Source organism: Chenopodium quinoa, unplaced genomic scaffold (genome assembly GCF_001683475.1).
Source record: "Chenopodium quinoa cultivar QQ74 unplaced genomic scaffold, ASM168347v1, whole genome shotgun sequence".
In the NCBI taxonomy this organism is placed as follows: Eukaryota; Viridiplantae; Streptophyta; class Magnoliopsida; order Caryophyllales; family Amaranthaceae; genus Chenopodium; species Chenopodium quinoa.
The window spans coordinates 22,565-37,140 of NW_018743975.1; the positions used below are offsets into that span (position 1 = coordinate 22,565).

The 14,576-nt window shown below is 31.0% G+C and overlaps 1 protein-coding gene across 4 annotated transcripts; it reads left to right on the forward strand.

Annotated features, from left to right (window-relative positions):
- Positions 1–2,203: 2,203 nt before the first annotated feature.
- Positions 2,204–10,973, forward strand: LOC110689602 (transcription factor TGA9-like). 4 transcript variants are annotated; one of them, XM_021866362.1, is made up of 13 exons: positions 2,204–2,702; positions 2,795–3,038; positions 3,194–3,288; positions 3,771–3,853; positions 4,141–4,380; positions 5,411–5,452; positions 5,606–5,665; positions 5,753–5,830; positions 5,993–6,041; positions 7,161–7,447; positions 8,199–8,420; positions 9,622–9,764; positions 10,607–10,973. In XM_021866362.1, exons 2-13 carry the CDS (start codon positions 2,896–2,898, stop codon positions 10,695–10,697), a joined length of 1,533 nt encoding a protein of 510 aa, XP_021722054.1. In that variant the 5' UTR covers positions 2,204–2,702; positions 2,795–2,895; the 3' UTR covers positions 10,698–10,973. The 4 variants fall into 4 exon arrangements, with proteins under 4 accessions (XP_021722054.1, XP_021722053.1, XP_021722056.1 ...); XM_021866361.1 differs by having other exon boundaries at positions 2,204–2,687; XM_021866364.1 differs by having other exon boundaries at positions 2,204–2,687; positions 7,176–7,447.
- The last annotated feature ends 3,603 nt before the right edge of the window (positions 10,974–14,576 follow it).

Below are 14,576 nucleotides of genomic sequence, written 5' to 3' on the forward strand. Positions count from 1 at the left end.
TGGTCGAGCACCGTGTAATCACGGGATGTAGGTTCGAATCCTACATAGACTTTTTTAATACCCTTTATTTTTATATTTAGTGACCTATGGGTAAATGGCGTCAAATTGATATAATTACCCTAAGTTTATATATAGTTACCTTATTTCCGTATATAAGGACCTTAGTATCATGGAAATTTTGTAAGTTTTATTTCAGTCACCTTATCTTTGTATATAACAATCTCTATGTAAATGTTGTCAAAATCGACGTAGTTACTTTATTTTTATATATAGTGACCTTTCTTTTTGTATATAGTGACCTTTATGTAAATGGTGTCAAAAACTTAGTCGATGTAGTTACCTTATTTTTGTATATAGCGACCTTAATGTAAATGTTGTAAAAATTGATATAGTTACCTTATTTTTGTATATAGTGACCTTTATGTAAATGTGGTTAAAATTGAAATAGTTACCCTATTTTTGTATATAGTGACCTCTAAGTAAATATTGTAAAAATTGATATAGTTACCTTATTTCTATATATAGTGACCTCGGTGTAAATGTCATCAAAATTAATATAACTCGATATAATTACCTTATTTTTGTATATAGTGACCTCTGGGTTGTTTCACACCATCAGATTATCTAGTGAACATTCAATGGCTAAGATTGCTTGTTTTTAGTTTTCACCATAAGCACTGTTTTTAGCGGAACCTCCCCGTATACACATATACATATATATATATATATATGTATGTATGTATGTATGTATGTATGTATATATATATATATATATATGTATATATATATATATATATATATATATATATATAATATATATATATATATATATATATATATATATATATATAAATTAGTAGAAGAGAGAATCTTTAATTTGTGTGGCATGGTTTTAGGTGATGACAAGGAAAGGATGTTGACTCCTTAACAAAGAGGATAATACCAGATAATTAAAACCCTCTCTGAATTTAAGGGTTTTTTCAATTATATACAAGTGGAAGGAAGGGGGTGGTCTTTTATAATGTTTTGGTTGACACTTGACAGGGCAATTAGCACAACATTAATATAATTATATTTTTATCTATTTTCATAATATATACTACTAGACCAAAAAGTAAAACCCAAATTTCCATTAAAAATAAACAATTTAGATTCAGCTAAACAACTTTAGAATGCCATTGTCTTTTGGTTTCTCTTTTTACCATCTTTTATGATAAAAATCTTGTCTTATATCCCCTTTGTAATGCTATATTTGATATAGATTACATTATAATAGAATAGTCTAAATACCTAATACTCAACATATTAGATATTTGATAGTCTATAAAGAAAAGTTTCATTATTTTTTTTCAAAAATTTATCCCATTTAATTTAATTTCTCTGTTTTTTATTCACCTTTAATTAAACAAACTTCATTTTTCTTCTTATCTTTATTCAGTAAATCACCTTTTTTAGTCAAACTGCACAATTTTTTTTCCAATCACCTCGATCTCTTAAGTACATGTACATCAAGCAAATGACACCTTCATTTACGAAAGAATAGACTAAATAACACACTATATATGAAAAACACAATGTAATAAATAAACACAATATGACTAGAATTTGTTATATATACTCGGGTGTACAAAACAAGCTCTCCAATATGACAATACAATGGGGCTTTAACGCCTTCAAGTAAAGTTATTATTCTACTCCCTATGTCTCTTAACGCGCGTTTGCTCCATTTTCCTTTTTAATTCGTCCTTTTTAACTTTGTCCATACTATTTTTAGTTGTAAGGATCACATCTTTACTCTCACAACCATTTCAACCCTACCATATTTTCTTGTCAATTCTTTTCAACCAAAAATTAAAAGTGACCATCCCGTAACGAAGCAAACAAGAGAAGAATGAGGGAATATCAAGTACCCCCCATATATATCACCGAACATATTAACCTTTTAACCTTACCCTGCGGCTAACAAATTTTTTTGCATATCTTCAAATCTTCCATAGTTGTATAGCTTCTCACAAGGGACCAATAACAAAACATAGTCGGTTAAGAAATAGGAAGTGGAGTTGGAGTCAGTGATTCTAGTGGGTTCCCTTGGGTCGTTTGACCCCACTAATTAAAATCATATTATAGTAATTAGGTCCCTCCAAACCCATTAATTTAGTTTAATCCTTCTATCATTACTTTATATAAAACCATACCTATTTAATTAAAGCTTTCAAACCCCACAAAACCACAAGCAAGTCTGAGAAAAACCCATTCAAGGACAAGATTTTCTGTACCATAAATTCAATTTTCTCATAATAGTAACAACTGTAATAATTACTATTTCAATAACTTTGCGAAAAAATCCCTCTTCAAAAAGAGAACAATCATCCAATCTTTTTGTTTATCTTCATAGAGAAGGAGAGAGAAAAGCAAACCCACAAACTGAAAAGAAAGAGCCCTCCTTCATTTGTTGATGATGAACACATACTCGATGTGATATGATATGATATGATATGAATTGAAAGCTCGGAAAAGTTTGACAGGAGAGAAAATAAATAGTTGTACTAGTACATGTTTTGAAAAAGACTCAAACTTTCTCTATCTTCTGATTTTCTTCTTCTTTTGGTGGCTACCCTTCTTTTTCATCCATTTTGACATTCATCTTATTTTCAAGTTTTCATCTTTCTCTCTCCTCTCTCCCAAAGGTATAAACTTGTGAAGTAAGCTTCCTTAATTCTTCTTCAAATTCCACTTTCCCTCTGTTTTCCTTAATTTCTCTCAAAAACTAAGCTTAATTTTGTTTAACTTTCAGTTTATAGATTTCAGAAGAGGAGGAAAGCCAAGACTAGCTAATTACATGGAGGTGTAATTAATTAATAAGTGGGCGTAAATTAATCATACAAGTAAATTTGCATGGCGTCAAGTCATAGGCTTGGAGAAACTGGTTTATCACAATCAGGTCCTTCATCAAATCATCATCACAACATTCCTTTTGCAATCCCTCATCATCATCTCCATGCCGCCGCGATCAAACCTACAACAACTAATCCTTTCATGTAATTAATTACTTCTCCTATCATCGATGTATCTACAGTCGTTAATTCAAATTACTATACATTATCAACGTGTTTAATGATTAATAATATGTTTATGGTTGTATTTGTTTGACATGACAAGTTTTTTTTGGTTGTATTTGGAAAAAAAAACACAGGAATCAAGGAGGATCCTCATTTGATTTTGGAGAGCTAGAACAAGCTATTGTTCTGCAAGGAGTTAAGATTGGAAATCATGAACAACCTAAACCAGGTACTACATCTATCTAATCTACTCTACTTTTTTTTTTTTTTTAATTTCTGACGTTTGATAATAAACTTAACCATTTAACCAACCAACCAAAAATGGAAAAAAGAGAAATGAAAAGGAGGGAAGTTTGAATGTGTCTTACAATAAATTAAAAGAAAGTGCATGTTATTTCTATTTACATTACATAAATCATTTTCTCAAGGATACAACAGAATGGCGTGGGGTTACTAACATGGAAATCATGACCTCTTCATATCTCTACACATCATTTCACTTTAACTGCATTATTTTTTGCACCCTTTTTATAAATTCATTTTCCAATTTTTTTTTCCATATACTTCATTCGTTTTTAAAAGTGTTTTTTATTCTAAATAATATTCGTCTTATAAAGGTTAAAACAGAAAGAAGTTTTAGATACGCTATTTTTAGCGGTATGGGTGATTGATAATAATGAAAAAAAAATGGTTTTATATGATTTTGTGCAGCTTTATTTACAAATGGAAGCAGACCTGCAGCAACTCTGGAGATGTTCCCTTCTTGGCCAATGAGGTTTCAACAAACCACCAGAGTATGTACCATACTTTCTCTCACTAAAAATTTCTCTCTCTAAAACTTTTTTTTTACTCTTTCTACAGTACAAAGTTTGACCAGTTCTTTTTTAAGACTTTGATGGCTGAAAACAACCATCTCCTGTGTCTTCTGAAGTTTCCTTTTTTTGAAGATATTTTCTTTTGTTTTTATTCCTTTTACTTGTGTTTTTGGATAAACATTTTCAATTTTTTAAATACTACCCATTTTTAAAATAAAATAATATTTGGTAAAATTATTGATAGTGCGTATTAATATTGTTATTAGCAGGGAAGTTGTTCAAAGTCAGGAGGAGAAAGTACAGATGATTCAGGATCAGCAATTAACACCCTTTCATCCAGTCAAGCTGATACTCATTTAGAACAACCCGAATCTCCGATTAGCAAAAACCAACAACAACAACAGCAACAACAAGGTGGCAGTTTTCAGCAACCAGGAATGGCAAGTGATAGCTCCAGAACTGGAATATCCCAAAATCAATCTGCTCAAAAACAACCTCAAGAAAAGGTTCTTTTTCTCATTCTTTGACCAACACAATCTTCGTTATTATTGTTGTTGTATTATTACTTATTTAAATTACACAATCAACACGACTATTAATTTCGAGTGAGACACACTAGAATAATAATGTTATCTGCCTTTCCTTTTTTTTTCCTTTTGTCCTTTTTTTTTTCCCTTGCCATTTAGTCATTTACCACTAAATATCATAAAGAAGGTGTTATCTTTATCTTGAATTTTCTAAATTTCTCTCTTTCTCTCTCTTTTTTTTTTTTAAAAAAAAAAGTCTTTCTGGATAAAGACAAAAGTTTCACAGATCCCAAAAACACTCATAAAATCAAAGGCAGGGTTTTTTTTGTTTTGCTGGATGATTTTCTGATCAAAGTGTCTGACATGAAAAACAGAAAAAGAGTGTTTTTTTACTTCTCATCAGAAAAGCAAAAGATAGAATCTTCACAGTAATTCCACTATTTTCACAGTATTTTATTCTAATGGTTTTATATATTTATTTTATTTATTTTAATTAAAGCTATAGTGCTAGTACTCCTACTTTAGCTCTAATCCCTATAACTCAAGTCCTAACCTTCTGTTTTGGACTTCATATTTTCCCAAATCAGAGAACAACAACAAAAAAAATAAAAAAAAATAAAAAAATCATCAAAAAATTTGTCATATTTATATTAAATGCAAATCTTCCTACTCCAAACTGTGTAATCTTAAATGCATGTGATAAAACTTCACTATTTTTTCTTCAAAATATTCTGAAATTTGCTCATTTCAGCAACCATGTTTGCACAGCAAAATGAGGTTGACCCTTTTATCCCTCTAATCATTTTTATTCTTTGTTCAATTAAATTATGTCAATTTTTGTAAACAACTCCTACCTATTACATGAAAAATACATGCATTTTCTCTTTCAAATTTGCTAAATTTAACCACTTTCTACTTTTTCCTTTGTACAATAATTATAGTATAGAAAAATGGTTTACTATTATTTTTACATTGTTTTTAACCTCAAATGTTTTTGCTTTTATTGTAGAGACATGGTGGAACCAAATCAGATAAACCACTTGATGCTAAGGTAATACTTAAAGTTCATGTCTAAAACAACTAAACTCAAACTTCATTTTTTATTTTGAGTCGAGCTAATTGTCTAACAGTTACACTTTATTAAGAGTATTTACGTAGTTTCAGCCATGTTAGTTACACTTTATTGATTCTCCTTGGTTTTCAGACACTTAGGCGTTTGGCACAGAATAGAGAAGCAGCTAGAAAAAGTCGACTAAGGAAGAAGGTAGAAGTATTTTCTGCTCTATTTTTTTTATTCAAACAAAATTCGAATTTTCAAGCACATAATTAAAGCCTCATTTATGGTGTACAGGCTTATGTACAGCAGCTAGAATCAAGTAGGATCAAGCTAGCACAGCTAGAGCAAGATCTTCAAAGAGCTAGAGCACAGGTCATACACCTTTATTTATTTATTTATTATCATTTTCATTTTTTTGTAATATTATATAGTTTGATTTACACTTACAAGATAATGAAGTTGAATTTTCATAACATATTGGAGCATACTATAGTGTAGTATGTCAATTTATTTGTTTCTTTTTTGAATTTTCAGGGTTTTTTCATGGGTGGAGGTGGTGGTGCACCTTCAAATATTAGCTCAGGTGAATTTTCATGGGACTTTTCATGTATGATTTTTCCAAAATCTGATCATTATTTTTTCCAAAATTTGATCATTATTTCAGACGGCATATATACAAGGAACATAAAATTTATTTTAATCTAACATGTTGAATTAGATGTGTAATGAATTATCTTAGGACGACATAGATATGTGGTTTATAATCTAGGCATGGAAAAAATATATGGCAATAATACTAATTTGTTCTGGGCCACGAGGTAATGTGGCAGTTTGTGATTGGCTGTGTAGCTTAGTTTAAGAATACTGAGGAAGATAGCATATATGTTGCTTGCTTCTTTAAGATAGACTTGTGAACTGAACAATAATGAATCAGAAAATGTCAAAACCACAGGAACATTGTTCAAAGAACAAATAATTTATAAATTGTTATCATGCATTTCTTAAGATTTTTTGTGAATTTTATATAGTTGAGTCTTACTAGAGCTGGCAAAGAATTTATTTAAATTGTTTGTGATTTTGACTTATAGATTAGATATGAAAAAACAAATGCTTGAACTACCGAATATCAGGCCAATTATTTAGAATAATGTCGATCATTTTGATTGTTTTTTGTTATCAAATTGCAAGAGTTGAGTAATATGCCAAATTTATTCAAAAATGACCGACTGTATGATTTATATGCTACTTGCAAATACAAGCCATAAATTTTGACAAGAATATTTTACTTAGTTCTTTTGTTCATACTCCTTATCCAAGGGGAACGTATCTAACAAGACACCGTAAATTTTGGATTTTCTAAATAGGAGACCAAATAATTTAGAAATTTTTTAAATAACGGAGATTTGAAAACATGTAAAATATGACCCATAGAAGTATTAGCTTATTTAAATTATTTCGGATTAATAAATTTTTCTTGGAGAGTCAATAATTTTGAGGTTATGGAGGGTTTTCTTGTTAATTAGTGATTAAAATAAAACAAGAAGAATTAACTGATTTACTCATTTACACTTGCATTTATCACTTAAACTAACAAAAAATTGAACCTTATGCAAATGCATGCAATTTGTCACTTAAAGTTGATGTAGCTCAAAACAATATCATCTCCTAAGAGTGCTAAGACACATTAACCCTTATTTTGCAGTTGATGGTGTTGCAGGAGCTGCTATATTTGATATGGAGTATGCAAGATGGCTGGAAGATGATCATAGGCACACGTCAGAACTTCGAGCTGCTCTACGAGCTCACTTATCAGATGGAGACCTCAGGATTATAGTAGATGGTTATATCAACCATTATGATGAAATCTTTCGCCTCAAGGGGGTGGCAGCCAAATCCGATATCTTTCACCTCATCACCGGAATGTGGACTACTCCTGCAGAGCGTTGTTTCCTTTGGATGGGTGGATTTAGGCCATCAGAACTCATCAAGGTACGTAGAAAAAAATTAAATTAAATTGGTAGCAGAAGAATAATATCAATGCTTATGAGCATGTATCATATGTTGCATTGTACTAGGGTTCACATGCAAAGATTTTACTGTACTACGGAGTACTTTGTACTTAGAAAGATAATACAGTATATCTCACCATTTATATGCTCTTGGCAAAGTGCCAAAGTGGCAACAAATTGTCGCGTTACCTAGAAGCATGTATGCTCGCTTCTAACAAATTGCGTACTACATACTTAGGGCTAGTGGTTATTGATTAAGCACCACTTGATTATGCCTAGACAACAAAGCTGTGCTTAATTCTATCTTCATTTGATACTGGAGTTACTTTTTCCGCAGATTTAGTCTAAAGTTTAGGGTTGTACTGATATATTCTTGATTCCAGTATCGAAAAGTCTCTTTAAAAAAAGCAAGCCTAATGTCAAAATAAAAGCAACTTGTGAGGAATAAGATCAAATAAAAGTGAAGAAAATTGAGGCCTCTACCTGCTAAATGTTATCCAAAGAAGAAGTGATTCTAAATTTCTTGTTCGAGCTAATTAATGTGTCACTAATTCAACAATTTAAGTCACTAATCAACTCTTCAAAGCATGTGAATTGATAATTTCTTCTTTCTTGTTCTTGATCAATATCTTGATTATATCCTAATTGTTGATTGATGGTGAAAGCAATAAAGTGATTAAATAAAATGTCTTTTAAGTCTAAGGAAGAAGAGTTTGTGGCTTGTGTTACAGATGTTAACAGCGCAATTAGACCCATTAACGGAGCAGCAGCTGATGGGAATATACAGTCTACAACACTCCTTGCAACAGGCAGAAGAGGCTCTCACCCAAGGTCTAGATCAACTTCAGCAATCTTTAGTTGACACCATCGCGACTAGTACTGTTACTGATGGTATGCATCAAATGGCTATTGCTTTGGGCAAACTTTCTAATCTTGAAGGTTTTATTCGCCAGGTAAATAATTAAGATTATCAATCGTTTGTTTTCAGAACTTAAGGGCAAATAATTCAAATGAAGCATACTTACCTAAGTTTAAGTGAAACCAAGACAACATTATACGGAGTACATGCATAATGCTTAATTGCATTAGTATGTTGTGTTCTCTCAGTATTAACACTAATTGTCTATCTGTCCTAACAAATTTTGGACTTTTTTTAAATTGACAAGAACTGTGGACCAGGTTTTCCCATTACAACAGTTCTTGACAAAAAGTACATCTCTTCCAAATGGCTTCTGAAAACGACAGATTTAGGTAGTACTTCTGGAGATACATTCATACATGTAGTCATAATATTTTGCACGAGCACATAACATTTGCACAATAACATACTACCCTTGTCGAGATATATTCAGTTGTCACACTATTAGTTCAAATTACTATCAGAAGTGGGTTGAGTAACGCTTACTAGAAAGTCACGAAACTGGGGCCTATTCATACTGTTTTCTTAATTAATAAAGGTATTAGTAAACTAAAGATCATGTAAGTAGAGATTACTTCACCTGTATTACACCAAAATCCAGGGCTTTTGTCTCATGTTTTGCGGCGTAACTCTGTGGATAGTACACCTGAAGGGCAAACGTGCACATGACATTAACCTGACCTCACCTTTGATTTAACCTTGTAAATTGACTTTCAATACCCTGCAAAATAAAGTGATTAATTAATATTATTAAAATTTCATTCAGCCATCAGATCAAAGTTACACATCATTCTATAATAGAGTCATTAATTAAGATTTGGTGCATGATTTTTATTCTTTTAATGTCATTATCAGAAGTTGATTTGAAAACGATAACAACAAAATATAATAAAAATAATATAAAGAAGACTAAAGCCTCAACCATGCCTTCAAAAAACAAAAAAATTCAACCCCTTCTCATCTACTACTCAAACTCTATGATTGGAAATGTCCAAATCTAAGACTTAAAAAACAACTTCATATGGGTCAACCTCTTTGACAATATGTTTGAAGACTATTTTGATCTCGAATTGGGGACCCTTTTGATTAAGCTATAATACTAGCTTAATGAGTGGTTAAGTTGTACCCTTCACTAATTGATATGATAAAGATATTGTCTTGAATTGCTTTTTGACCGATTTGTTGTGATATACCTTAACTTTTTCCTGTTTGTTCCTTCTACTCCTGGATTTTAGGCTGATAACTTGAGACAACAAACCCTTCATCAACTACACAGAATATTGACAATTCGACAAGCTGCTAGATGTTTTCTGGTTATCGGAGAATACTATGGCCGGTTGCGTGCTCTAAGTTCCCTCTGGGCTTCACGTCCTAGAGTGTAAGTTTTTTGACTGGACAAAGTTACAATATGAGTTCCCTTCAAAAAAAAAAAAAAAAAAAAAAAAAAAAGAGTTACAATTTGAGTTGGTATTAGTCAATAAAATTTGTAGGTAGTATGATTATATGGCCTTTTAGATAATTAACCCTCCTGACATTTTCTTGTTTGATTGAGTAACGTTCGAATCATTAGTTTGTAGGAAATCATATGCTTCCCTACAAGACTAAATGCTGAAATCCTCGTTTTAAATTCTTACAAAAATTTCGTCATCTACACATGCTTTTTATTGAATGAAAATTATTTTTACTAATTGTAACATATACTTAATTGCTTTAGTAAATTAGTAATGATTTTTTGCTCTATGCAAGTACTAGCATAAAATATGAAAAATGATTTTTATAGATTAAAACAAAGTTTTCTGGTTTATATTTTCATTGAACAAAACGAGGCCTATCTGATCTACAGAAGTACAAATAGTTAGGTTTTGTAATTATTTCAAGATAGTTCCTTCAAGAGACAATTGTCTTTGTGAAAATGATCTCAAAGCTTTTGTAATTCAAGTTGCATTGTATTTTTTCTAGTTTAACAATTAACTTAGCTTGTCATTGTTTGACTGTAATTAAAAAGGATTTATAACTTTCATTTTTAAAAAAATGCAAATGAGATCACTCAAGAATCAACTTGTTTGAATGAAACATATTTTGGTAAAATGGAATAACAATTATATCCAAGGAACATATTATAGCTAGTCATACACATAATATCTTTATAAAACATCTACCATAATTATATTATAATCACTTGATTTTTTCACTAATAATCTTACTTTTTAATGTTTTCAGACACATGATGAACAACGATAATTCATGTCAAACAGCCCCAGATATGCAGATGGTGCAACCTCATCAACATAACCACTTCTCGCCGTTTTAGATTGAAGTACATTCATGGTGGCTATCAAAAATACTTCCTCCAGCATTCCAGCTTCATTTAGGAATAGATTTTTATTTTCTTTTAATTATTAAATTCTAAGTATATCATTAGGTTATCTTTCACTTGTAAATCAAAAGGAAGCTTCTCCCTCGCCGCCCCTTCCCCTTCCAAAGAGAAAAACAAAGCAACAATGTAAATGTCTAGGTGCGATTTATAAATCATATTATATGAAATATAATTCGCGCTTTATCTTCTTCTTCGGCTTTTCCTTTTGTATTTATTGCGTATATTATATGAATGGATTAGAAGACATGGTTAGGAAGGAGACACAATACACTAAATACAAAATTTGTTGCATTTTCCTAATAACAAGTGGTTGTAATATGCAATTATAAAAAATGGTTGAAAGGCCAATGTCCTATTAACACAAAAACATGATGGATAGCAAAGGCTAAGAATACAAAGTGGCTGGTAGTGAGAAGATGAAAAGGCGGGAAGTTGCTTTGCTTTCTGTAAATTTTTAACAATATCGGCGAAAAATTTATAACATAAGATTGATAAGAAGGATTAATATAAGAGAAACAAGGAGCACTTATATAGCATGCTTTAGAAAGTGGATTTGGTTTAGAAGTACTAACCAAAAATATGTCGTCTTGTAATTTGTAAATGGATGGGATGTATATTGGTATGACAAGTTTTGATTTGCGGTGTCTCTGTAAGTGGAGATAAAAAAAAAATAAAAAAGTTTTTAGAATAAGAGATGATACAGCTTTCCAAAAAAAAAAAAAAAAAAAAAAAAGATGATACAAGCTTAAGAAAATGTAAAGGATAAAGCAACTAAAATAGACATACACAAACATGAATATACTAAAGATCATGTCACCAACAAGAAATTTGTACGTAGTGATTATGGCATTTTCAGTTAATTTTTGTGTTAACGTGCAGCTCTTGCACGCCTGTGCCAATTTGTTAAGCCCCAATTTTTGTGTAAAAAATATTCTTCTAATAATTACATATGTTTTATTTTATCTGTAACAAGGGGTTAATAAAAACGTTTTAAACTTAGATTAGACATTTCGTGTTACTCCGTATTAGTATTAGGTTAAGAATGGATGTAAATGACAGATTAAGATCGATCATGATAGTACATAAGATTAGAAAATTGGTTCATTTTATTTCATAAATTAACCTAAGAGTTCATGATTTAGTAAGAAAAAGGGCAGTAGGGTATGTAGTAACAAAAACCACCTAGCTTGATCATTAAAAGATTAACAGGTTCTAGGAAGACTTAGACATATGAAGTCTTTCTTAGACATTTAATCCAGACAAGTTCAAAACGATATGACTATCGAGTGGTATTCTTTTGTAATTAATTGTTATATTGCTAGTGTAATTCAAACTAGCAATATGATAAACAAATTCAGACCAAGGATGTATGTAGATGGTCAATGTCAATCGAAGTCCGGCCACAAATATGGGACTAGTTGATAGTGCTCTGTATCTTATAGAGTACATAACAATTACTAAATCATCATTTCAATGCTCATTCATATGTAGAGCATGAACCATGTCAATAACTTTTTTTTCCTTTCTTTTGGCTCTCAGTTGGCCATACATGGCAGGCAATTAATGTAATTGGTGCAATAATCTTGGAGATTAAAGCAAAAATATGCACATAATCAAGCAAATGACTTCCCGTCTGGCTAAAAGTCTAGATGGCTTTCTGACCTACCTAAAGGTTACCGTGGCATTATTATGTGTAATTTCATACAAAGTACATTTTATACAAAGTATATAATATTGTTATACCTACTTGTCAGTTATTCATTTGTTAGCAGAACTGAAGCATCAAATTAAAGATGTACATTTATAACGTGCAATACAATATTGGCACTAGTTAATTCTGTTAATGAGGAAAAAATTAGGTGCACAAAGGAAAAGCAATATCATCAATGAATGAGCCTACAATAGACAAAGCTAGGGAGTGGTATCAAGGTGCGAGACATAACCTTGGGACAGTGGGAGCGTTCCATGAACTTCGCAGTCCTTTGGCATTGTCCATACTCCATATAGTCCATTGGGTGGGTGGTGCAAGGCCGACGCTTGCAATTTGAAAGATCGATTATACAACCAAAGTCCGCCAATCTGCTTTTCTTTTGAAAAATTGAATTGAAATTAATGTTATTGGTTCAAATGATTAGAACCAAATTTTATCGAATCCAAAGTATTTATCTTATAAGTCATTACTTATCTCATTATATTCCAAAGTAAAGGAAAAAGGGTCAAAGACATTGTGTTAACTAGAGATAACACAAAACAAGCACAAATTACACTATTGAAAATTTGAAATACAGACAAACATATGAGAATAACCAATAAGTTTACAAGTATGTTCAAGAAAGGATGATGCATATAACTAAGTTACCAAATTGACACTTGTAGGCAAATGACATGTTTGAATCTTATTAAATCGGGTCAAATTAGTTTGGTCATACTTGGATGATGAGTTAGGTTTAACTTTCAGCGTGATCATACTAGGGTGATGAGTCATTAGATTCAACTTTTAGTCATAATTGAGATTGTTGCCAATTAGTCAATCCAGACCGAACTACAAAAAAAATGTGCATTTAGAGACTGGAATTACCTACTGCTAAACTATCAGTAGGAAATACATAAATTACCATACGTACGAAAGATGACCTTAAATACCAACCACTTTGGTTTGGATCTAGGTATGTTTTTAAGTACGACTGGTTTGTACTTAGTTGCATCTTCCTATGAAGATGAAATACTTCGTATTAATTTAAAAGAAAATAACTCAATAATAACGAACCCAAGTTGAGCGCGCAAAGAAAACCAACCATTGAATTGGTACAACAGAAGCATGTCTTCTCATAGTAGGGAAAGGTCAATAGCAAAAGCAAGTCAACTTGGTAATCCAACAGAAAATTAGGTCAGACAAACAATTTGTTGATAGTTAATAGTTGGCTTTAGTTGACAAACACAATAGATAAACACCAAAATATGGATTAAAGAAACAATATTATAACAAGCTAACTCATCTTGGCATCGACTACCTTGATGGCTAAAGCTCACCTGATCTTTTTACTAAATATTAGTGTTATATTTGAACTTTATTTTTTCAAAGTATGGATATTGTTGATTTGTTCTACAATTACAGCATAAATTCTTAATAAAGTTTCAAATCTCTATTACCATTATTACACGCAATTATTTACGTAATAATTATCTTTCCAAATCGCTTTCACTTTTTAGATATTACTTCGTAAAATGTACTAGTGCTAATACATGGATACGTTCATCAGGAAAAATATAATTTAGTAAGTAATTAGGGATCTTATATTATACACCAAAAGAAATAAATGAATACATTAACCAACAATGAATTATTTGGCAATCCCTCCCCACCTAAAGTTATCCCAAAATACAATTTACTAGTGCTAATAAATTGATGAGAAGTATAGCAAGTTAGTTTCATTTGAAGATTATTTTGTTGTACCCAAGGTCTCCTGATTTCACTTGGATTAGAAAGTAGTAAACTTAAACAGATATCTAACTCAGTAGTCTCAATGATCCAGATGAGTCTGCAGTTCTTCAAATGAAAATGAATAGGTTGGTCGGAACTGTTTTTCTCTAACTATTTACTCTTTTTTTTATTAATCACATTAGTAGGGCTTGCATAACATAGGGTAGGGACCAAAGTAAGATTTTTATAATAAAAAGTATAGTTAACGGACCATTTATTTTTTATGGAAGATTAAAAAGTATTATAGTAGTAAGTCTTTACCATATAAAGAAGTGTTTCAATTGATTAGAAACGGATGAAAAAAAATTCTTGCTATTAATTAGAATTATAGG